The following is a 25157-nucleotide window of genomic DNA, read 5'->3' on the forward strand; positions in this document are numbered from 1 at the left end:
GTACTCTGCGTCCATGTGTGGACAGCTAGCTAGAGAGTAGGAAGGCGATGCAATGCTTTTCACCATTTACCACCTATTTATCGATCAGGGTGGGGCGTACTCTACGGATGTATGTTTAGTTAGGGACTAAGCCTACTACTATGTGTTATGACAAAATAAAATAGTATTACCAGGCATTTCTGGATCAAACAGATTGACAATTTCAGCTTGCTGCCTTTTTATTCTGTCATGGTAGGTCCTGCATTGGTATCCCACAAACAGGGGGAATCAAACAATAGGGAAATACATTTTTCATGGTCTTCTGTTGAAAATTGTGCAAAAACATTTTTTTTCAAGAAAAAGTGAGCTTGATTTAATAATTTGATCATAATGATAACATAAAACTGATTGACCAATTTAAAAATTTGACAACTTTTTGACAGTCAACAAAAAGTTAAACATGCTTACAACTTTTTTTAAAACAATTTGACATGTGATATATCCATATTTGGGCACATCACATTTTTTGTCACATAGAGTTTGATAGTATAGACAGAGCTTTAGGTTTTGGTCACTTCACATACGTATGTTTTGAAACAATGCTTAAGCGAGATACGCTTAAACGATTTCAATGTTGGCGATTGTGAGTATTATTTGCAATCTGGCTCAACCATCATTAATTTTTTTCTCGTTTTCAACTTCTCCAGACTAAACAGCCACTCCTTTCTATTTCATACTGTATATACTAAATTGTCATTGTATATAAAAGAAGGGCTTACCATAAATGTGTTTAGCTTTTGACTGCTTGTATCTGGAACCATGGGGGTCCAACATGCGTTCCACATCATCTTCTGTTACTTCAAATCCGGTGACACCATCATCATCTTCATAAAGTCCTGCCATAGCTTGTTTAATCCAGACAAGCTTTTTTAACTAATTAAATTTTACAGTTGTTGCACACTTCCAAGGAAAGTTTTTACTCAGCTACGCCTGTAGTAAAACAACACAAGGGATTTTTTGGGTTTGAAATATGGGCCCAAAGCCTAACAATTTAACTGCTGAATATGTAACACAATGTTCAAACTTTTGCATTGTATTGAAATCAATTTAACACTTGATGAAGCTTATATTCAGTGATATGATAAAATGCTGTGTTAAAATGATAATCAAAATACTGTACCACTTTACCAATAGAAACGAGGAAGCTAGACTTACTTTACTAACTACTATCTATACTAATTGCCCTATAGAAGTACTTACTACTAACTAATAGCCTACCGTAAGTAGGCCCATTACTTATTAGGCCTACCTAGGACTAACAGTAGGCCCCTACTACAGAAAAACAGACAATCAGGCTCCACATGGTTGTGAGACAATCATGACCAGGGTCGATCAGAAGAAATAAAATCACACACGAGGTCATTAGTGATCTGTTAATATTGTTCGTGGTTCATAAAAACAACAGAAAGGGTGTGGATTATCAAGCGCGACTTAAAATTGCATTTTCACCTGTTATAGATGGTATTTGATCACTGAAAATGCTTTAAATGTGTTCATTGGGTATGCAAACATAGGGTATGCCATTTCCATATGAAGGTGGTGGATGACGGAGAGTTGATTGTTGTACGTGATAAGGAAAACAAAAGTGGACATAATAATGATGATAATGTTTTATTTATCCTTTCTTAAATTTAAATAATATGATCTATGAACATCAATCTGGTTTTAGGCCAGGATTTTTAACAAATTTTTCTTTAATTACAGAGGATTAAATAAATAGCATTGATTTGGGAAAATATATTGGATTAGTTATGATAGACCTTAAGAAAGCTTTTGATATGGTAAATCACCAAATTCTTATAAATAACTTAAACAATTTCTCTCTTGACAACTCTGTAATAAATTGGTTTGAAATTACCTGAGCAATCGTACTCAAATCACAAATGTAAATGGTATAAGTTCAAATCAATGCAATAGTGTATGTGGAATATCCCAAGGCGCCAATCTAGGCCCACTATTGTTCCTTCTTTATATAAATGACCTACCTGAGCATGTTTTTAATGTGAAAATCAGTATGTATGCAGATGACACTGCTCTATATTATACATCTCATAATATAGATGATGTCATCAACAAAATTATATTGATTTAGGAAATATACAAATTGGTTATCATGTAACAAACTAAGTTTAAATGTAAAGAAGAAAGAATGTATGTTTATTGGGACTAAGAACAAATTAGCAAAATTAATAGATAAGGATCTTAACTTAAATATCAATGGTGAACGTTTAAAAAGGGTTGTAAACATTTAGGTGTCTATATTGATGAAAATTTATCATGGGAGAAGCAAACTAATCATGTTAAAGAAAAGGTCCTGCCTGGTTTGTTTTACTTAAAGACACCTTCCCTACGTTTTTTAGATCTATTTTAAGATCACAAACTATATTTAATCTAAAAATAATACTATATGGTCCTATTGCGATAACTTTTTTCGTCTTTAAATGGTTAAAAATGTGAAAAATGTCGATTCTAATAATTATAGCGGCCCGCTATAAATCCCAAAAGGCATTGCGCGCGGATTGATATTTATGTTTTTCTTCGGTAATTCACCCACTTTTCGATCGATCGTGCGGCCAAAACAAATGGAAGACTCCTAACTTTTCAGCGAAAATACTGGGTTTTCCCCAATTTATATCAACGGAGTCTGGCAAAAATAGAAAGAAAATTAATGCAGCAACTATACAACGTCAGGCTAGGTATATAGCTAGCAAACGATGTTCGTACGTTACCGATGTTTACCAGCTAGGCCTACAAAACTAAGCCTAGCTAGGCTAGGCCTAAAGACCGTCCACGAGAGGTCAGTCGCCGCGAGCTACCTAGGTAGTGCATTGTTTCTCACTTTTTATCATAATTTACCATAAAACATACATTTAAGACAAGGAATGACCTGTTTAATGTTTTTAAAGTAATATATGTATTATTTTTACAAAACGTCACAAATTGTAGGGAAGGGGTCTTTAAGAAAGTCATGTAACCTAATACTCCAACATCTTCAGAGCATGATATACAAATCAATAATCACCCCACATTTTGATTACTGTAATGTTGTATGGGGACGATCATATAATATCAATACATTAAGTAAAAAATTGCAAGTTGTACAAAATAGAGCAGCAGGGGCAGGGTTACGGACGGCACATTTTTGAGAATATAACATATCTTAGAAATAAAAAAGAATACAAGATTTTAAGTAGAATAAATGTATATATGGCCAATGTTTATTATAAAAGTCAAAAAAAGAATGTACAAAAAAATGTTTATTATGAAAATGTTATGCGTCGCGGATGGGACGGCAAATGGACATGACTTTTGAGAAGGGGTACGTATTGTAATATTTCTTCTCATTTAAAAGAGATTTTAAAATTTGTTTTGTATTATTATGTTGCCAGATAGTTGTTTTAGATAACTGAATGTTAATTATAAAAATTTAACTGCGAATTTATTAATAAATATGATTTATATGTCGTTACGGACGGGACATTTCTAACGTCGCGGACAGGACAACTTGTCCACATTAAAAAATTGTATAATTTTGCTATTAAAAAAATTTAAAAGTAAGTTTTTTACATTAATGTAATCTTTTATTTACAAATCAAAATATAATTCAACCTTTGAAACACTGATTAAAAGTTTATGTCAAGTGAAAATATTAAAATTCATAAATATGAAATATTATTTATAAAATTAATTAAGAAAAGCAATATTGTAAAATGTTATCAAAATATTTATTTACACTAATATAAAAGTTATGCTTGGCATATTACACAAGACTTCAAGATATTAACACATTTAAGGCGAATCTTTAAAAATTGGCGTTGGCGTTTGACGTCTGAATTTGTTAGTGGATCCAAAATGCATCTGAAATTTTCTTCTATCCTTGCTTGGATTTAATAACTGTAGGCCTACTTCTATTAAAATTCAATCTTAATTATTTAGTATCTGATTTATAAAAGGTTCTTGGTTGAAAATTCACCAAAGAATGAAATCTACAAAGCGATGACTGCACCCAATACTCCAATTCATACTGGTCATGTTGTTTTGGATTTAGGTATTGTTCTTTTGTGGATTGTTATCTTAAATACAGACCACAATGTTTTGTGATTAATAAACAACAGTTAACACCTTTGTACAGTACTTCTCAGCCTACAGTACAAAAACACTTTTTAATTCTCACAATATTGTCATCACATCCATAAAAAAATGTCCCATCCGTAACATTCAGTAAATTTTGATAGTAATGTTTTTTTAATAAAAAAATACAAGTTAAAAAAAAACTTGTTTAAATCTATTGCAATTTAATATCCTTAGGAGTTGGAAATTAAGACTTCAAATTAGGAATTAAATAACAATTTTAAAGCCATATTAATTCAATAAACACAAGTGGAAAAAAACCCAAGTAACAATTATGAATTTTGAAATGCAAGTATGAAATAACAATTTTAATAAAATACTTTACTATGAATAATTGGAGCTTACTTTAAAAAAAAGTAACTGCAGTATATCTATGGGCAAAAATGTTAACAGGATGTATGGTTTTATGAAATAAAAGGATTTAAATGATATGTCCCATCCTTAACAAAAATGTCTGTCCCGTGCCTACAAAAAATATCATCAATATATTTTTGAATATGATATTTTCACCAAAAGTTTCAAAATATTTATTTATAATGTATTGCATAGTTTTAAAAGGAGAAAACAAAATATTAAATTGTGGTATAAATACTTTTAACTAAAATTTAAAAAACACCATAAAACTACTATTAAAATGTCGTGGATGAGATAATTATGAATTTTGAAATGTATATATGACATTTAATAAACAAAATATGTGTTATAAAATGCTTGAATATGTACAATAGGGACATAGAGTAACTATATCTGGCAAAAAAATGTTCAAAAGATGCATGGTTTGTGAAATAATTAGGATTTAAATGATACGTCCCGTTCGTAACAAAAATGTCCCGATCGTAACATTGTAACAATATATTTTTTAAATATGATATTTTCATCAAAATATAAAATTTTCAAAAAATGTGTTCATAATATAATGAGATATAGTCCTCATGAGAAGAAAATGAAATATCAAGATTTTTGCATCATTACTTTTAAAATAAATGTAAAAAAACCACCTAAAACGTCGCGGACGGGACATTTATGAATTTGAAATGGATGTATGAAATTAATAAACAACAAAATTTTAATTAAATACTTGATTATGTATTATTGAGACATAAAGTAATGTAAAGATGCATAGTTTATGAAATAAATAGGATTAAAAATGTTCGTCCGTAATGCCAAATATGACTTTTTCATATTTAATATTCAATAACTTCAAAAATCAATATCATCAGAGAAATAAAAAAAATGTTATTTAATAAACTTCAACATGTCTACTTTGAGAAATGGCCAAGAGTTACATCAAAATCAGTAAATGAAATTTTTTAACCCACAGACCAAATACTGTGGAATGCCCCAGCACCAAAAATTATGTTACGACTCTAGTTCTCAAGCCCTGCAGGATCTTAAATCTGTAGCCTACAGTATGTTAAAATTGTTTTTATGTTTTTATCAAGGGAAAATTGTCTCTATGGTTTTTATACCACCTTTGTTAATTTTAAGAATAATGTATGGTCTTGCACGAAAAACACCTTTTGGTGATCAAACTCTCCGTGTGAAATAAAGCATTTATTATTATTTGCTAACGCGCTATGAATTGTCAATTCCGGCCAACTACTACAGATCCTACTGATGAGTAGGCATGTGTTTTTTTCATAGTGGACTTCCCCTTGACATTCGTAATTAACGCAAAAATTGTTTTTTTCGCATATGTTTACCAGTGGAAAAAGTAGGCTACGATCGTGTTGTTTGCTAACGCGCTATAAAGTGTCCTTCCTGGCCAACTACTACAGAGTACAGAGTTGTCCTACTGATGAGTAGGCCTAGTTTTGTTTCATCTGGGACTTCTTCCTGACATTCATATTTCAACGCAAAAACATTTTCTTATCGCAAATGTACTGGCGTAAAAAGTAGGCTACGATCGTTTTACTGTTTGCTAGCGTGCTATGAAGTTTTGTTTCCAAGTTGTCCTACTGATGAGTGAGCTTAGGACTATTTCTTTTTCATTGGTGACTGTCCCCTGACGTTCGTAATGAACGCAAAAAATGCATCTTATTGCGTATGTTTACGACGGAAAAGGTAGGCTACGACAGTTTTGCTGATTGCTAGCGTGCTATAAGTGTTGTTTATGGCCAAACTAGAGGTGTCATTCAACATGAATGTTATGTGCGAGTTAATAATTTTATCTTACAGGTTTCAATGAATTAATAATGTGTTCTCCTAGAAAATCATTTTAAAAATGTTCTTTTGTTTTATTGAATATTGTGCTAGTTTTTTAAAAGATTGGCATGCAAATGTTGAAATAATTTATTAGTTAAACAAGTAGACGCGTCTATTGCATATTTTTTAATCGCAGTTAATTACGAAACTCGTTCTATACCTGCAAGTGGATACCAGCTTAATGACGTTTATGCAATATAAATAAAGGAATATGATGCATGATGATTTTTACATTCCGCCACTCTGACGTGAGCATGTTTTTAGGATAATACAATATATAGATAACTGATAATATGCCGTTATAAATCAATCTACCGGGCCTACCTACAGTAGGCGTATGATGTACAATGATGATATATGCGAGAATAATCATGGATGGATAATAAAGGTGGACACGATTCTCTGCACTGCACTGATTTTTAAACATTTATATTAATATTACTAATGGCGTATGTGAGAGACCGAGTTAAACATTAACATTAAATGATTATAAAAATATAGAAATAAAAGATATTCAAATTAAAAACTATGGTATCGCCGACGTATATACGTATATACAGTAAATCGTTTCACATGTGCAGGAGGCTGGATATACGGCCTAGAATTCACACGGTCTCAAATTTCACCCTCCCCCACACTTATAAATATTCATTTATAAACATAACCCATAAACCAATCAAAATAATTGGCTCACTGAACTGTAAAATTACATAGCTGCTTCAATCAGTTTACCGCGATACTTTCATTAAAAAAAACGTTATTTTGCAAGTCATGGTACTGTAGGTTCAAAATTTGAATTTGTCTTAATTACGCAAATTTACCTAATCAGTATGGGTCACGTTCAAACCCCCAAAAATCAAAATTTAAAGAGATATACTTGTAATTTATGATTTATAATATGGTCTTTGATAACTGACCAAACAAAAATAATTTGTTTGTCTTATGTTTACGTCATCAAACGCTTGTAGAGGAGGGTGAGCGAATACTAGGTCACGCTTACACGTGGGTTCAGAATTCACCCTGTTAGTGGTGTAGTGAAAACCCATTTATGTAATAATGGGTCAATCCGAGGTGCCGTAGCGGTCTCTTTGAACGCATGACGAAATGGAATGGACGTAAATCGTGACTATACTGTATTAAATATCAGCCCTACGCACGTTCCCTGGTACACTAGCCTAAAGCCAGCAGCAGGGTTTCCTGTGTAAGCTTCCCGGCATAGACTGAGCGGTATAAGCCAGTTCTACGGTAATATAGGCCTATATATATAGTTTAATAAGCCTCATTGCTACTATAACAAGGTACGAGCCACAAGGGGCCAAGCTCAACCCTACTACTAGCCTAGCTAGTACTAAGGGACTGCTCACAGGGTGGGTGTCACGAAATCTAAGACTCCTAAGACCTAAGATCACAAAAGCTAAGACCCAAGATTACAAATTCCAAGATATACTGCAGCTTAAAAACAATACTTGTTTATCCATACATAATTTTAAACATAGTAGATTTCATTTATTACTATAAATATAATTAAATACTACCGCAAAACAGACATAAATTCACATTATTTTCGCCCGTTGAGTAATGTATATTTTTTCTTTACAACAAACAAACTTGACGGGTTGTTTGTTGGTATATATTTACTCCATTGTGTTGGTTCAGAGGATATTTTTCTTTCGCACTTGCCTTTCTTGTATTTTGACTCCAAATTTGTTAAGTAACTATATCCTGAATACCACACTTTAAAATTAGGACTTTCAGAAGGAGAAACACATAAAAACAAATAAGTAAATCCTTTAAATTAATGATTTTACAGACACGTTTCTTTGTATACTGTAACTCCTCCCCATGCTAAATGTTTTTGTTTCTATGGAGCACCAAAAGAGCAACAATAATAGTACAAGTATAAAAACAGAAAGAAAACGAAACAAAAAAACTTGATTGATTTTTAAATTAAAATTTATTTTCGAGTATTTATTTCTACTTACTAGCATGGTTATACAGTCAACTCTCCCAATACCACACACCCTTGGGCGGGCATATATTTTCCGGTTTTTCGAAAGTCCGGTTTCCTGTAAACATATTTTTAAAGTCATCACGTTGTCACTGAAAATGCTTTGAATCACCGGTCCGAACGCTGCCCGGCGGTACAGTCTCCTAGCGTAGGGAAGGCCTAGGGCTAGACTATGATTGTGTCAATCTAGTTTTAATTAAATAAATACTGATAGGCCTAGGCCTACTTTATTAATATTAAGCTAATTAAATTTACCTTTTTTAAAAGTTACATTATTTACTGTACCAATAAAACATGTTACAATAGTAAATTATTGTTTCTCAATGTGTTTTTAACGGCAAAAAGGCCTACGTATCATGTACGTACGGTGAACATAATTACGGTCTGTTTATTGTTTTTCGTGAGCAGCAGCAGCATGGGTGAAAGGGCTTTGATTGATGCGCATGTGCAGAGGTGTCATAATCAAATAAAAACGCCCACACCAGCCTAGACCACATGTTTTTTAAGCTCCTTTATTTTAACGTAATTTGATAGCAATGATGAAAATTGATTAGGTAAACGAGCCAAACAATAATGACACAATAACTAATTGGTAACATTTCAAAGTTTCTTAACACTAGTTAAGTCAAGTTCATTCCGTTTACGTTTTGCCATAATGATTTCCAAATTTAGTGAAACATTCCTTTTTAAAGTCCTATTGCAATTGTGAATTTAACAATAATTTAAACAAAACAAAGACACAAAGTGGAATGTAAATTGAACTTTATTAAAAAACAATTCATATGCTAAAAAACAGGGAGTTGTTAACAACTCCCTGCTAAAAACAATAGACATTAATTAAGACATAGCGCTTCGATGTGAAAAAGCCCACCGCAGTTCGATACGCAACAAAGCAATTGCCGCCTCGTGGGTTAACAATGAACTGACCTGTCGATCACAGTGTAGCGCTCCATGGCAACATTATTTGATCGTACCGCGAAACGTCGCGCACTTCATGCATGGCCGGTGAGGGTATGGTTAAAAGCTATCGTTGTGAATGTATTGAATCCGAGTCAGCGACGACGATGTTACGTTGTTTTCGTAAATATTTGGAGTTTTTTAACTGTCAGTCCGGTTTTCAGACGCTAATTTTCGTGTTTTGTACTTCATAATTTGTCCGGATTCCGGAATTGGGTATTCCGGTTTTCATAATAAATTACAGTACATTTAGAATAGGGACAAATTGGGCCCTCCAAAAAAGTCCGGTTTTTCGTGAATTCCGGTTTTGGGAGAGTCCGGTATTGGGAGAGTTGACTGTACTATTATCATTACAATTTTAATTTTACATTGTTCCATCCACACTGTAGATGGACTCCACAGAGTTTTCAGCCCTCTATATAATTTTTGCTCTTTTGACGTTCCATAGAAACAAAATTATTGAACATAGGGTAGGCCTACCTAGTCATGCAAAATTCAGTATGTGTGCGAGAAAACGTCTGTAAAGTCATCAATTTAAAAATGTATTTGTTACTTTTATGTGATCCTTTTTAATAAATAAAAGTGCTAATTCTAAGGTGTGGTATTCAGAATAAATGTTGGAGTTAAAATACAAGGCAGGTGCGAAAGATAAATATTTGTAATCTTAGGTCTTGGGGGTTAGCATTTGTGATCTTAGCTTTCGTGGTCTTAGGTTTCGTGACACCCCTCACATACATGGTGGGTCATGTGAAAGGTTTGTTTCACATGACCCACCATGTATGTGAGGGGTGTCAAGGTTTACATACACAACGGAATTAAGGTACGTTTAGTCCTCCTATGCTAGCCTGTGTGTTTATCACTACCAGCAGCCAGACATTGGAGTAGACTGTTGGTACTCTTCTGTGTATAATAGTTAATACTACTCGACTACCAGGGGGCAAGAGTCCTGTCTAGAAGGTAAGCTACTGTAGTACGCCTTGTGTAATAACTGTAGTAGCTTGGCACCCTCGGCCGATTCACAACAGTGGCATTATATACTTTTGTACTGGTTTTGAGTGATTAGATGCTTCTTAGCAGTCTTAATCAGTAAAACAGTTTTTATCTAATTAATAGCTATAAATATTTTTAAAATGAAATAAATATAAAAATTAAATATTAACTAGGCCTATTTTATCTTTTTTATTACAGATTTTATTTCCAAAAATTAAATCAAGATCAGTAAAATAAATTACTGTAGGCCTAGGGTTTAAGTAAAAGAATTATAAGTTTGACTTAATATACTAATAAAACCATTTTTTTAAACATTTACTCTACTAAAAGGAATATGAAAAGTAGGATTTCTTCTAAGACAACGACTAGGGACTTTAAGATAAAAATTACTAACTAAGTTACAGTCAAATAAAGAATTAACACATTTATACAAAAAAACAAGATAAAAAAATTCTGGTTGTGGCTTATCTAGCGTAAAAAACGGTTGTGCAGACGCTGAATGCGCGTAGACTGAGTTTTCGAAATAGAATTAAAAATAAAAAAATAATTGAATAATAAAGGTGGATTTTGGTTTGCCTGTCAAAATGTTTACAATTACACCACATCAGCCCAAGCAGTCTATTGCACTTGCCAACAAGATAATCAATATGAAAAGAAAAACAAAGCCCGGAACTATCAATAAAAACACCAAGATCTTTTTGTGATTGCACCCTATTAATGGGATTGTCATTAATTAAATAATTATGAAATAAAATGTTCTTTTTCAAAGTAATAGTTAAGATATTGCACTTTACTGGATTGAAGGACATACCCCATAAAGCTACCCAAGAACATAATTTGTCTAAGTCCACCTGAAGTCTGTCAGCATCCTCAACACTACCGATAATTTTGTATAGCTTAACATCATCAGCAAACATAAGACATCTGTGGGTAAAGAGTTTTGGGATATCATTGACAAAAAGATTGAAAAGGAGAGGACCAAGAATTGATCCCTGAGGGACACCGAAATGAATAGGAAGCCATTCAGAGGATATACCTTCAATGACCACTGTCTGGAACCTACCATTAAGATAACTACAAAACCAGGAGATAAAATCATTATGAAAACCAAAACGTTTTAATAAGAGTAAATTATGAGGAACAAAATCGAACGCCTTAGAAAAGTCTGTGTAAATAATATCACATCGCTTCCTGTCATCAATAGCTTCGTAGATGGTGGTCAAAAGGGTGGCAAGGTTTGTTTCACATGACCCACTAGTCACAAAGCCATGCTAACAGGAAGCAATGGCAGGAGAAACATGAGTCGAAATATGGTTAAAAACAATTTTTTCAAACAATTTAGAAATGGTAGGCAACAGAGAGGTAGGTCTATAGTTAGAAATCAATTTCTTGGTCATCCCCCCCCCCCCCTCTTATGAATAGGAACAATATTGGAACGTTTCCAAACGGAAGGAAATTTTCCGGTTTGAAGAGATCTTTGAAGAGGAAAGAAATAGGAATAGATAGAGGACGGGAACAGACTTTAAGAACATAGTTACTGAGATTATCACATCCAGATGCCTTATGAGTCTGAATGGATGACAGAAACGAGTTAACAATTTCAGATTGAATAATTGGAGCATTGAGAATGCCGACAGAAGCTTTAGGCAGACGTTGGTGTTCATCAGTGACAGAAGGTCCAGATCTAAAAACTGAATGAAAATAACTGTTAAATAAAGCAGCCTTATCATTTGTTGTCTCCGCGACCTTGTGCCCATGCGACATAACCGAAGGATAAGAAGACGATTTAGTTTAGGTCTTTATCCACGACCAGAAGCGTTTGGGATTTGCCTTAAGATTCCCAGAAAGTGATTGCATATAACTTTTATATTTAAGTTTCATAAGGACTTCAAATTCTTTTCTTGCAACGGAAAAAGCATGTTTTGATTCATGTGTATTAAGTCGTTCAGAGATACGAAAACATTTCTCTTTGTTTTTGAGAGAGACTCTAACTTCATTATCAAACCATGGCGGCATTTTTCTATTGTCTAACAATAGGCACAAGATCACGGAGAGCAGCATCAACTAAATCATAAAAAAGGGAAACACTATCGTTAATATCATTGCACATATGGATTAAATCAAAAGGTATAAAATTAAAAGCATTTAAAAGATCATCATTATTTACAGCCTTGAAACAATATAGTTGTCTTGAATCTCTAGAAAAGTGTTTTTGAATTGAAATTTTAAGAATAAATGAAATTGAAGAATGATCAGATTCAAAAATATTCTGACCAGCAGAAATATCCGATATTAAATCAATTGAATTATTACACAAAATTAAATCTAAGACGTTATTATTGCACGTTGGATTGACATTTCAGTGCACTGAAACAAATTATGTCCATTAATAAAACAGTCAATAAAAAGTTCACCCAATGAGTTAGCAGGTGCAGTTCCAGATCCATCATTGGTCCACGTAATTTCAGAAAGTTTTAGATCTCCAATAAGATCAACAATATGATGCCCTGACTACATGGCTGATGCATCTTCAACTGATTGCGCTAGTTGCAACATGACATCTCTTCCGATGTTGGGTGGCGTGTAAATAACAGCAACCAGCACTCGTTTTGTCTTAGCTTAATTTCAACCCAGAGGATTTCAATATTTGGTTTTTCAAGGTGCTCCAGACGTCGAGATTAGAAGCTAGGAAAAGAACACCACCACCTCTTCTGCCATTGTTCCTGTCCCTTCTATGAATTGTAAAACCATCACAGTAAAGTTCTGAGTCAAGAACCGTTGAATTTAGCCAAGTCTCGGTAAATGCAACAAAGTCAAACGTATTATTAATGAGGTGCACATTCAGTTCAGAATGATATGTGTCCACCTTGTTTTTCAGGTTTCTAATATTTTGGTAATAAAATGTTGGATTATTACTGTTGTTACTTGTGTTTGTGTTATCACTAGCCCTGTCCTTGTTTTCCTCTGCTGGGCCTGGATTTTGTTCAATATATTATCACCGCATAAGGAAAGTTCCGGCTGAAAACTTGATGTAATTTATTATTTATTCACAACTATTAATTATTTTTTATGTTATTAGTACCTTTAATATATTCTTTCAAAGTTACAATCGTTTATTTTATAATTCCCTAAGCTATTTCATCACTAGCCATCACAACAATGAATGACCTCTTGACCCATGTGGAAAATTTCACGTCTTTAGCGCAAACTAAAGAAAGGGGGTACCCTCCACTTACATGTAGGTAAGTCCAGCGGCGTATCCAGGATTTTGAAGTTGGCGGGGCCGGGAATTTGCCGACAAAATTAGTGTCATTATCTGTACATATACCTGATCAATATATGTTCTAGGATTGCATAGTCATATTGTCTTTTATATAACACCAAAATAAATTCCTGTCATTTGATTGGACAATTGTGGGTCACATGGCGTGCAATAGTACGCACTTTTTTAAACATTTTTGTGTATGAACAAAAAAACGTTTCGCGGATGAAAACAAATCTAGTATACAAAAAGTACTGTGAAATACAACAGCGCCACCTGTTGTCCTGCCTCTGTTTGTAAACACCACCGCGAGATATGCAACAGCAGCAGATTTTTGTGTACGATTTGGAGATATATATGTACTAATTTCATTCAAAAAGACATTTAAATTAGCTTTAGATCGCTTTTAGGAGTTTGATTAATTAATGGGGACATCCCTACAAGACGTGGAATTGTTGGAAAAACCATAATTAGCCTAGATAAGTTCCAATTGTCTGTCGAAGTTTTGCCTTTCAGCCAAGCTAGTACAACTACCAGGTCTAGCCTAGCTAGGCCTGTTAGTATTAGGCTAAGCCTAGGCGATTTAGCCTTGCTAGGCCTAGGATTGTTTGGTCGTTGGTTGACATAATTAACACTAAAGTAGGTGTGTTTATAAAATCCATATAAATATAACATTTAATATAATATTAAAAACCAATGTGAATGAAATGTAGGCCTCTTGGCTAGGGCTACCTTTTATTTGATTCAAATGACAGGAATCTATAAAATTAGATGTTTATAAAAGTTAAAACAAATAATGAATGTTTTATATTCGTGTAATGGTACAAATAATGGCATTTGGTGAATGACGAAAGGTTATATCAACTCGGCGTTGCCTCGTTGATATAACCTTTCATCATTCACCTCATGCCGTTATTTGTACCATTACACTCATAAACATTAATTATTGTATAATATGGGATAACGATGCAAAATTAAAACCAAACCAACATTATCTGTTAGTATGTTGTATTCATACTGTATTATAATAAAGAAAGAATTATGAAAATCTGACTTGTAGTTTTAGAAATATAGGGTCGAAAACATTGCCGAAAATGATCGTTATGGTATGTGCTTTTTCTTTAAAAAATTTGAATAATAAAGGCCTCATATCGAGAAAAAAAAATGGTTTTTGGCACTTTATAATATATCTTAGAGAAAAAAGCACATGGCATGTGGAAGTATATAATTTTAGCGTAGGAAGACATACAAATCCATCCCAGGTCATGAGAGGCTCAACTGCAAAAACAAGGTTGAATGAATAGGGTAAGGTCACCGGACCGTTCAAAGCTAGACTTTTGAGTAAACAATCTAGTGCGTACGGCCGTACATACGTGCTACTGTAGATGATTTTTTACGTGTTTGGTTAGATGTAATAAAAATAAAAAATTATGTTTACAGTTTAATTATTGTCAGAATAATAGTTTATTCTTATTTGCCTAACTTAATTTTTTCTCCCGCCACCTTTATTTGCCGACGGACGCGATGATGTGCCGACGGACACTAGATACGCCACTGGGTAAGTCACATAGTGACGTGATACTGTATACCTACAAACTGCATTTTACAATACCTCAATAAATAAAATATCTTATGGACTAGTCCATTTTAGGATTGTCTTACTATTATGGAATGCAGAAGAAAAACCAGCTAATTGGACCAGCCATGTGGCCTGATCTAATTAGCGGTAGGTTGGTTTTTAATTAATATTTTTTCATTATTGTCACTTTAAATATGTAATTGTAAACATATTTTCAATTAATTTTAAACTTAATAAACAAATAAATATGAATTGTTTGTGTTTTATTTATGCTTTTAAACACCGCGATCTTGTTTACGTTTAAAAGTTGAACATTCTCAGTCACGTGACCAGACTCGAGCGGCGTATCAATTAAAAGCATTACCGCAAATTGGGCACTGTAAACTGGTGCACAGTTACCGCTGTGGTACATCGGCCGTCCTTAGATATTAACGAATTATTATTAATTAAGTGGCCATTGTTTATTTTTTTATGTATTTTAATAAAGTTAAAGGATATACATTATTAATAATTGACAATTGTTGTATTCACTTGCAACTATAACACATTTAACGTAATAATGATTTTACCTTTACCTAACCGCAAATTGGTACATCTACCCTAGTATTTATCAAGTACATGCAAGGTATATTTTATGAGCACATAAGTTTTCATTTATTATTATTATTATTATTATTATTATTATTATTATTATTATTATTATTATTATTATTATATTATGACTAATGTTATTTAATGTATAATTAAGTTTCAGTTTTTATTTTCCAATATAAACAAGTGTAATGAATATATGCAAAAATGGAAGGATGACCAAAAAAGAGCAAAGCTCGTACAGATCAGTATTTAGCCACCTTAACAAAATAATTAATACATGATACAAATATAATTGAAGCACAGGACGAGACAATACTGGCTAAACATGTGAACTCAAAGATAGAGCGATAAAACCAAAATAAGCAAAAGAACAATGTAAATGTAACATATTTGTAACACTCATTGATAAGTTAAGAGCAAATTATTTTTATACAACTTTTTAAATACTTTGACATGATGAATTACGAATAGAAGCATCAATACTGTTCCATAAAATTGGACCATGTCCTCCGATAGTGTTTCTACCCATATCGGTAACAAAATTATAAGGACGATAAGTATCAAAGAACCTGATGCCATAATTATGAACTGAGTTTACTCTAACAAAATAATTAGAAAAGTTAGCTGGTAATAAATTATTCTTAAATTTGTACATGAAAACACCTTTTGATAACTTATGAATATCATACACAGTTAAGTTGTTAAGACGAGCAAATAATGGTGGTGAATCAAGGAATTGAGAATTTGTGCATAAACGCATTATGCGCTTTTGTTTGCAATAAACAGTTTCAAGGCGACAGTTATTGTGGCCAGCCCAAATCAAGCTGCAGTATTGAATATGAGGAAGGACTAGAGTCTTGTATAAGGATGCTAGAACATGGACATGTGAAATTGGTTTTAGCCTAAAAAGAATACCAGAATATTTTGAAACTAAGTTTGCAATATGGATTGTATGTTGATTCCAGGTTACTGTAAGCATTCGTCCATTATTACACCAAGAAATTTACAACTAGTTACACGAGAGATGTTATTATTATCAATGAAAATGTTAAGGTCATTGTAAACACGGTTACTATATCTGTTCTTAAAAATCATATAATTAGTTTTATTAGCATTAAGCGATAACTTATTTGCTTTAAACCAACTCGAGATATTCGAGAGATCGGAATTAACATTATCAACTAGACGGTTTAAAACATTATCTGAAATTAAAAGGTTAGTGTCATCTGCATATAAAATAAGATTGGAGTGTTTACAGATGTTTGCTAAATCATTAATGTAAATAATAAAGAGTAGCGGGCCTAAAATTGAGCCCTGTGGAACACCACAAAAATTGTTTAAAGAAGAAGAACTATGATAATTAAAAGAGATATATTGCTTTCTATCCGCCAGGTAACTTCTGAACCAATCAAAGGCAACACCACGTATACCATAATGCTGTAGTTTAGACAGGAGAATGTCGTGATTAATGCACTTGTCAATTGTATGACGCACTATACGACCCCCGGGAGAGGTGCGTCATTTGTCCGATGTGAGTCATACCTTTGTATACCATGACGCACCCCTGCGTCAAAAAAGTGACTTACCTTTACTAGACAATGACGCACCTATTTTTAAATTATTGACAGACCTTTTAGTGAATTATGACGCACCATGACTGTCTTTTTGACGTACCTTCACTGACGATTGTTGACCCCGACTACTGCAGTGCATGCAGTGTTATATCAAAAATCTCAAACTAATACGCGTGTCTGGTGCTATATGGAGGCGCGCCAGGGTCGTCGATCGATGTTAATCAGGCCGGCTAGGAACGTTCTCGCGCGCGCGATCACACAAAGATTGGAACGGCTATTTATAATACAAATATTATGTCATTTTCCAGTTTGGCCGATAGAGGGCGCGAGTGATGACGCTCTCAAGCGTGACAATGTACAACCTGGCCGCCCCTCCGCGATCGTCAAGGCCTTGTTTTCAGGCTTTTTGGGTGGCGCGGGTCGGTGGTAAAGTGACGGACATTGACGCACCATTGAACATTGAGGCGACGCACCATTTGGGTTCTTTGACGCACCCCTGTGTCATTAATTATTTGTAAATGACGCACCCATGACGCACCACTCCCGGGGGTCGTATAGTGCGTCATACAATTGACAAGTGCATAACAGTGTCAAAGGCCTTTGAAAGGTCCAGAAATATCCCAAGAACATGCTTTTTCTTATCTAATTCAGAGATTATTTTATCATATGCTTGTAGAACAGCCATTTCAGTAGACATGTTTGGGCGGAAACCAAATTGGTTTTCTTGCAATAAATTAAATCGAGAAAAATAATTATAGAGTCTTTTATGAATTATGCGTTCTAAAACTTTGGAGAAAACGGGCAGTACCGAGATGGGCCTACAATTGCTAAATTTAACAGTCTCACCATGTTTAAAGACGGGAATTATCTTGGCAATTTTCAGCTTCTCCGGGACAATACCGGTAGCTAGTGATAAATAAAAAATATGAACAAGTGGAGATGCTATTAATTCCCCAACAGATTTAATAATATCTGGTTTAATAATATGTCATCGAAGCCGCTGCTAGCACCAGATTTCAGATTTCTGAATATTGTGAGTACTTCATCTTTATCAGTTGGTAAAAAAAACAGAGAGCTAACGGGTGATTTTATGTTATTTATAAAATAATTAAAAGTAATATCAGATTGAGTTCGAATGCCTTTAATGTCTGCATTCACCTTGCTCATTTGAGCGTCAAACCGGGAGTTCATATCAGCGTCCAATTTGGTTAACAATGCATGCAATGTACAGTATGCATGTTTACCTCATTGTCTACAGGTGGCTGGTCCGGTTGGCTACTGCGGGTTTGTCTACTACTGACCTCGTTGGTAGTCATGGTTTTAAAATTAGGAAAACCAGTAAAATAGAGCAAAATAAATCATAAAATATATAATTTGTTGAGACTGTGCGTCTATAATTCTCAATAGTCGATAAATAGTAATTAAATTAAAGTCTAGTTTGGTCGGATTTAGGACATTTTCCGCAGCACTATTTTATCCGTGTCCGCTCTCCATCATGAAGGTTCAATTCAATTTTTTTTAAATATACTGTAGGCCTATAGAATAGATGTTTCAGAACGTATGGTTTATTATTGTTAGAATATTACATACCTACCTGGCCTGGCCATATGGTTAAAAAAAGGATTGTATAAAATTTTTTTAAATAGCGCGTTATGCCATACAAAATACCGAAAGTTTATTTTATCGCAACCTATTTCAAACCGTTCAAACGCGACCGATTTCATTGTACACCAACTTAACTAGGTAGCCTAGGCTTACTACTAGGGCTAGGTCCACCCCCAGAGCTAGTAGTAGGCCTCCCTCTCTCTGCAGTTAGGGCCTAGCCTCCTAGGAAAAGTTTACTAGCCTACTACCACTAGCCTACAAACAACGCCTAGCCTATTAATAAATAGGCCTAGGCTAGCCTAGGCCCTAGTAGGCCTAATTCACTTACTTTCATGAAATTTAAGACGATTTTTTTGCTAAACAAGTTTGATAAATCCGGCCCCTAGCTAGAGGATAAGCTTTGAAACTCAAACCAAAGAGGAGGTATGGCCAAAGATTATATAGCGGCGCTATACAATCTTTGGTATGGCATGCAGAGCGTCATTTCGACGATCGAGCATTCTCTACTTCTACGGAGCGCCATTTATGCCTTTATTTACTTACGAAATAGAAATAGTACTACGGTAGCTGCTCCAGTGGACCAAATTTAGCACTAGTGGAGCGCAGTGATATAAAATAGAAATAAGTCACTAATTTTAATATTCTTTTCGTATGTTAATACACTGTGCTCAAGTGGACACAATTTGGCGCCAGTGAGGAGCACAGTGATATAAAATAGAAATAAGTCACTGAATTTTAATATCTTTTCGTATGTTAATACACTGTGCTCAAGTGGACCCAATTTGGAGCCAGGGGAGCACAGTGATATAAAATAGAACTAAGTCACTGAATTTTAATATCTTTTCGTATGTTAATACACTGTGCTCAAGTGGACCCAATTTGGCGCCAGGAGAGCACAGTGATATAAAATAGAAAGAAGTCACTGAATGTTAATATATTTTCGTATGTTAATACACTGTGCTCAAGTGGACCTAATTTGGCGCCAGTGGAGCACAGTGATATGAAATAAAAATAAGTCACTGAATTTTAATATCTTTTCGTATGTTAATACACTGTGCTCAAGTGGACCCAATTTGGAGTCAGGGGAGGAGCACAGTGATATAAAATATAAATAAGTCACTGAATTTTAATATCTTTTCGTATGTTATTACACTGTGCTCAAGTGGACCCAATTTGGAGTCAGGGGAGGAGCACAGTGATATAAAATATAAATAAGTCACTGAATTTTAATATCTTTTCGTATGTTAATACACTGTGCTCAAGAAGTGGACCCAATTTGGAGCCAGTGGAACACAGTGATAAAAAATAGAAATAAGTCACTGAATTTTAATATCTTTTCGTATGTTAATACACTGTGCTCAAGAAGTGGACCCAATTTGGAGCCAGTGGAGCACAGTGATAAAAAATAGAAATAAGTCACTGAATTTTAATATCTTTTCGTATGTTAATACACTGTGCTCAAGAAGTGGACCCAATTTGGAGCCAGTGGAGCACAGTGATAAAAAATAGAAATAAGTCACTGAATTTTAATATCTTTTCGTATGTTAATACACTGTGCTCAAGTGGACCCAATTTGGAGCCAGGGGAGCACAGTGATATAAAATATAAATAAGTCACTGAATTTTAATATCTTTTCGTATGTTAATACCCTGTGCTCAAGTGGACCCAACCCAATTTGGAGCTATGGGAGCACAGTGATATAAAATAGAAATAAGTCACTGAATTTTAATATCTTATCGTATGTTAATACACTGTGCTCAAGTGGACCCAATTTGGAGCCAGTGGAGCACAGTGATATAAAATAGAAATAAGTCACTAAATTTTAATATCTTTTCGTATGTTAATACACTGTGCTCAAGTGGACCCAATTTGGAGCCAGTGGAGCACAGTGATATAAAATAGAAAAAAAAGTCATTGAATTTTAATATCTTTTCGTTTGTTAATACACTGTGCTCAAGTGGACCCAATTTGGCGCCAGGAGAGCACAGTGATATAAAATAGAAATAAGTCATTGAATGTTAATATATTTTCGTATGTTAATACACTGTGCTCAAGTGGATCCAATTTGGCGCCAGTGGAGCACAGTGATATAAAATGGAAAAAGTCACTGAATTTTAATATCTTTTCGTATTTAATATACACTATGCTCAAGTGGACCCGATTTGGAGCCAGGGGAGCACTGTATAAAATAGAAATAAGTCACTGAATTTTAATATCTTTTCGTATGTTAATACACTGTGCTTACGTGGACCCAATTTGGCGCGCGCGCCAGTGAGCACAGTAATATAAAATAGAAAAAAGTCACTAAATTTTAATATCTTTTCGTATGTTAATACACTGTGCTCAAGTGGACCCAATTTGGCACCAATGGGAGCACAGGGAAATAGTCACATACAAAAACATCGAGAAAAAATACTTCTGGAATTAAAAAATATTTCAAACTTGGTATATATGTTCAATATCGGTTACTCCATCCGTAAACCAAAAGAAAAAATAGTTTCAAGCCACATCAGTGATTTTAATAACTTGCGTTCGCTTAAGATAAGCTCACGGGCGCGCGCGCCAAATTGGGTCCACGTGAGCACAGTGTATTAACATACGAAAAGATATTAAAATTCAGTGACTTATTTCTATTTTATATCACTGTGCTCCACTGGCGCCAAATTAGGTCCACTTGAACACAGTGTATTAACATACGAAAAGATATTAAAATTCAGTTACTTTTTTCTATTTTATATCACTGTGCTCCACTGGCTCCAAATTGGGTCCACTTGAGCATAGTGTATTAACATACGAAAAGATATTAAAATTCAGTGACTTTTTTCTATTTTATATCACTGTGCTCCCCTGCCTCCAAATTGGGTCCACTTGAGCACAGTGTATTAACATACGAAAAGATATTAAAATTCAGTGACTTATTTCTATTTTATATCACTCTTCCTGTGCTCCCCTGGCTCCAAATTGGGTCCACTTGAGCACAGTGTATTAACATACGAAAAGATACTAAAAATCATTGACTTATTTCTATTTTATATCACTGTGCTCTCCTGGCTCCAAATTGGCTCCACTTGAGCAAAGTGTATTAACATATGAAAAGTTATTAAAATTCAGTGATTTATTTCTATTTATATTATTTTGAATGAACTACCAGGGTGTAAACAAAATGTATTTTGAGCCCTAGACTGTGAACGTTTTTTATTATTTTGTTTTGTTTATCTATTACTACGGCATTGCAAATCTTGATATGTTTTATATCAATGTACATGTATATGATAGCTACTCGCAGATGGCGAAGGTTATCCAATGCTACGCATATTTGTATTTGATGTTCGCAATTGTAATTAATGTTAATGTAATCATTAATTTTTTTTTTTTTATTTTGAGTTTCGCATTTTATAATGTACTATTAAATGTGTATGTTTTTATACCCGGTAATGGAAACGGCTATAGAAAACGGGACCCCGCTAATTATTTGCATTCTTAACATATACTATTTATTTCCATCAGATAACGATGTACAGTATCTATAACGACGTTTATGATCTCAATTGTTATGATCTCTCTGATATAACTAAATGCATACAATAACGCAGACAGTAATAGAACCAATAAAGAATAAATATGGGAAGCATAGTCTAGATATCATGTAGTTTAAATGTACGGGGGCTTAGAAACCCTTTTAAACGCAGAACCGTATTTAATTGGCTAAGGGATCAACCCTTCTCCATATACCTCCTACAAGAAACCCACTGCACGCATGAGCTGGAACCTGCGTGGCGTAATGACTGGGGTTCTGAGATTAAATTTAGCAATGGAAAGAATAATTCGGCTGGAGTCTGTATTCTCTTAAAATTAAATGTCAGCTATAAAATAGGAAAAATTTACAATGATCAAAATGGGAAATTTATTATTATGAATATACAAATAGAGGATAAACATATTACAATTGCAAATTTATATGGACCAACTGATGACAACAGTTTCTTTTTTGAACAATTTAATAATAAAATTGAGGAGTTCGCACAGCACTCTCTAATAATAGGCAGAGATTTTAATACAATTCTTGAACCTGATCTGGATAAGAAAAATGTAAGAGGTCAAATTCACCCAAGATCTGTAGAACAAATAAATAGTATAAAAGACAATTATAATTTAATTGACATCTGGAGACAGGAAAATCCAACTAAAACCAAATTTACATGGCACTCCAATCAATCTCCAAAAGTGTTCTGTATAGGTTAGATTATTTTCTTATATCTTATGAACTTTGGTCTCAAGTTGAAAAAACTTTAATATCACCGGGTTTTAAAAGTGACCATTCATTGATTACGTTATCAATACATGGAATAACAAGTAAACGAGGATCAGGTTTCTGGAAACTGAATACAAGCCTTTTAAGTGACCCACAATACGTTAAAGAAATTAAAGAAACCATAAAAAAACACAAAAGAAGAATGTTTAGAAAATAACCCACATACTGTATGGGAAATGATAAAATGTAATACAAGGAGAACATCAATGTTGTATTCTGGAAACTGAATACAAGCCTTTTAAGTGACCCACAATACGTTAAAGAAATTAAAGAAACCATAAAAAAACACAAAAGAAGAATGTTTAGAAAATAACCCACATACTGTATGGGAAATGATAAAATGTAATACAAGGAGAACATCAATGTCGTATTCTGGTAAACTAAATAAAACAATTTAAAAAGACGTGGATCGATTAAATAATGAAATCAAAACTTTAGAAGAGCAATATTGCGTAAACAGTAATGAAAAAATAACCGAAATGATCCAAATTAAAAGAAACGAACTAGAATCAATCTATGACATTAGAACATGTGGCTCACTGATTCGATCCAAAGCCCGTTGGATAGAAGAAGGAGAAAAAAGCACGAAATATTTTCTTAATTTAGAGAGGAGGAATTATAATAAAAAGCATATAACTAAACTTACAACAGATAATGGAGACATAAGTAACCCCGACGATATAATAAATGAAGAAAAACGATTCTGTGAATCATTATATAGTTTTAAAGGCGAAAATTACAATGTCAACCCTGTTGATATTTTTGACACGATACACATAGATAAAATCAATAAAGATGATGAATTTATATGTGACCAGCCCCTTAGAGATACTGAATGTTTAGAAGCATTAAAAACAATGGATAACAATAAAACCCCTGGGACAGATGGTTTTCCTGCCGAGTTTTATAAACTATTTTGGAATGATATAAAAGATACGCTAATTAACGCTTATAGTAGGGCGGCCAATGTGAGCTTTTTCATCATGGGGGGCATTTTATGTTAATAGCAGGCAACCATGTGGAATATATCCCTTATGGGATGACAAAAAAGATAGGGGTGGATGCCGCTCTCAAATTTCAGGTCAAAGGTCATTTTCAAGGTTATAAGGTCAAATATGGTAAAATAGAGGTTTACGCTGTTTTCAACAACATATAAGCTAATTAAAAGAAATGTAACCATTATTGAATCATTATTGACATATTGCTGTAGATGGTGCAGTTCATCAATTTTTCAACTTACAAGTTTAAAGGTCATTTTCAAAGTCATAAGGTCAAATAGAGCACAGACCTGTTAATTATCGGTATTAATAATTGAAATAAATATAATTTTCATGATAGCCTGGGGCTGATGGTTATAGTGTGGTGTCAAAAAGACCAGAATTGTACTGGGAAGATTTTAAACTTTTTGAGTCACTCCTGGAAGGTGTTCAAGGAATGGAGAGGATGAGTCCTAGAGTATCAAAATAACCGAAATTGGAGGCCTACTGGAATGTCTTAAATTTCATTTAAAAACGGTCACAGAGGGTTTGTGGGTTGGGAGTAATGGGCGGCATGGGCACATGCCAATATTCGAAATTTTTCTGGGATGGAAGGAGGTAACGCTCTGAGGTGGGTATTTCTTCAAGCACTGATATATAATGCCTACTGGCCATCTGGGTAACGGCAAACGATTGAATCACAACCACATATGCATGCTTTCTGTAACAACTTCATCTGGCTCTTTAGTTTACATGCACATGTAACAAGTTCCAAACTGACAACTGGGTTAGGGGCTTCCAAACGACCCGATTCATTTAGGCCACATACTTATAGCTCTGCCTGATAGTTGGCTCGTATGTTCAGGTTCTATGATGTCTGTATTCACCATAGGCGAGTTTTTTGAATTTTAAGTGTTTCCCGAA

The 25157-nt window shown here is 33.9% G+C and overlaps 1 protein-coding gene across 2 annotated transcripts in view; it reads right to left on the reverse strand.

The window, feature by feature from the left end:
• LOC140040742 (tuftelin-interacting protein 11-like) overlaps positions 1–19362 on the reverse strand; it is a 57327-nt gene extending 37965 nt beyond the window's left edge. For both annotated transcript variants that reach the window (XR_011842769.1, XM_072086900.1), the window contains exons 1-2: positions 19273–19362; positions 759–969 (exon numbers count right to left, since the gene is read on the reverse strand). Coding sequence is in view for 1 of the 2 variants with exons in the window: in XM_072086900.1 (XP_071943001.1) it covers positions 759–882 (124 nt within the window). In the remaining variant the exon portion in view is untranslated. The remainder of the gene's footprint in view (positions 1–758; positions 970–19272) is intronic.
• Between the last annotated feature and the right edge of the window lie 5795 nt (positions 19363–25157).

This window comes from Antedon mediterranea, chromosome 2, assembly GCF_964355755.1.
Source record: "Antedon mediterranea chromosome 2, ecAntMedi1.1, whole genome shotgun sequence".
NCBI lineage: Eukaryota > Metazoa > Echinodermata > Crinoidea > Comatulida > Antedonidae > Antedon > Antedon mediterranea.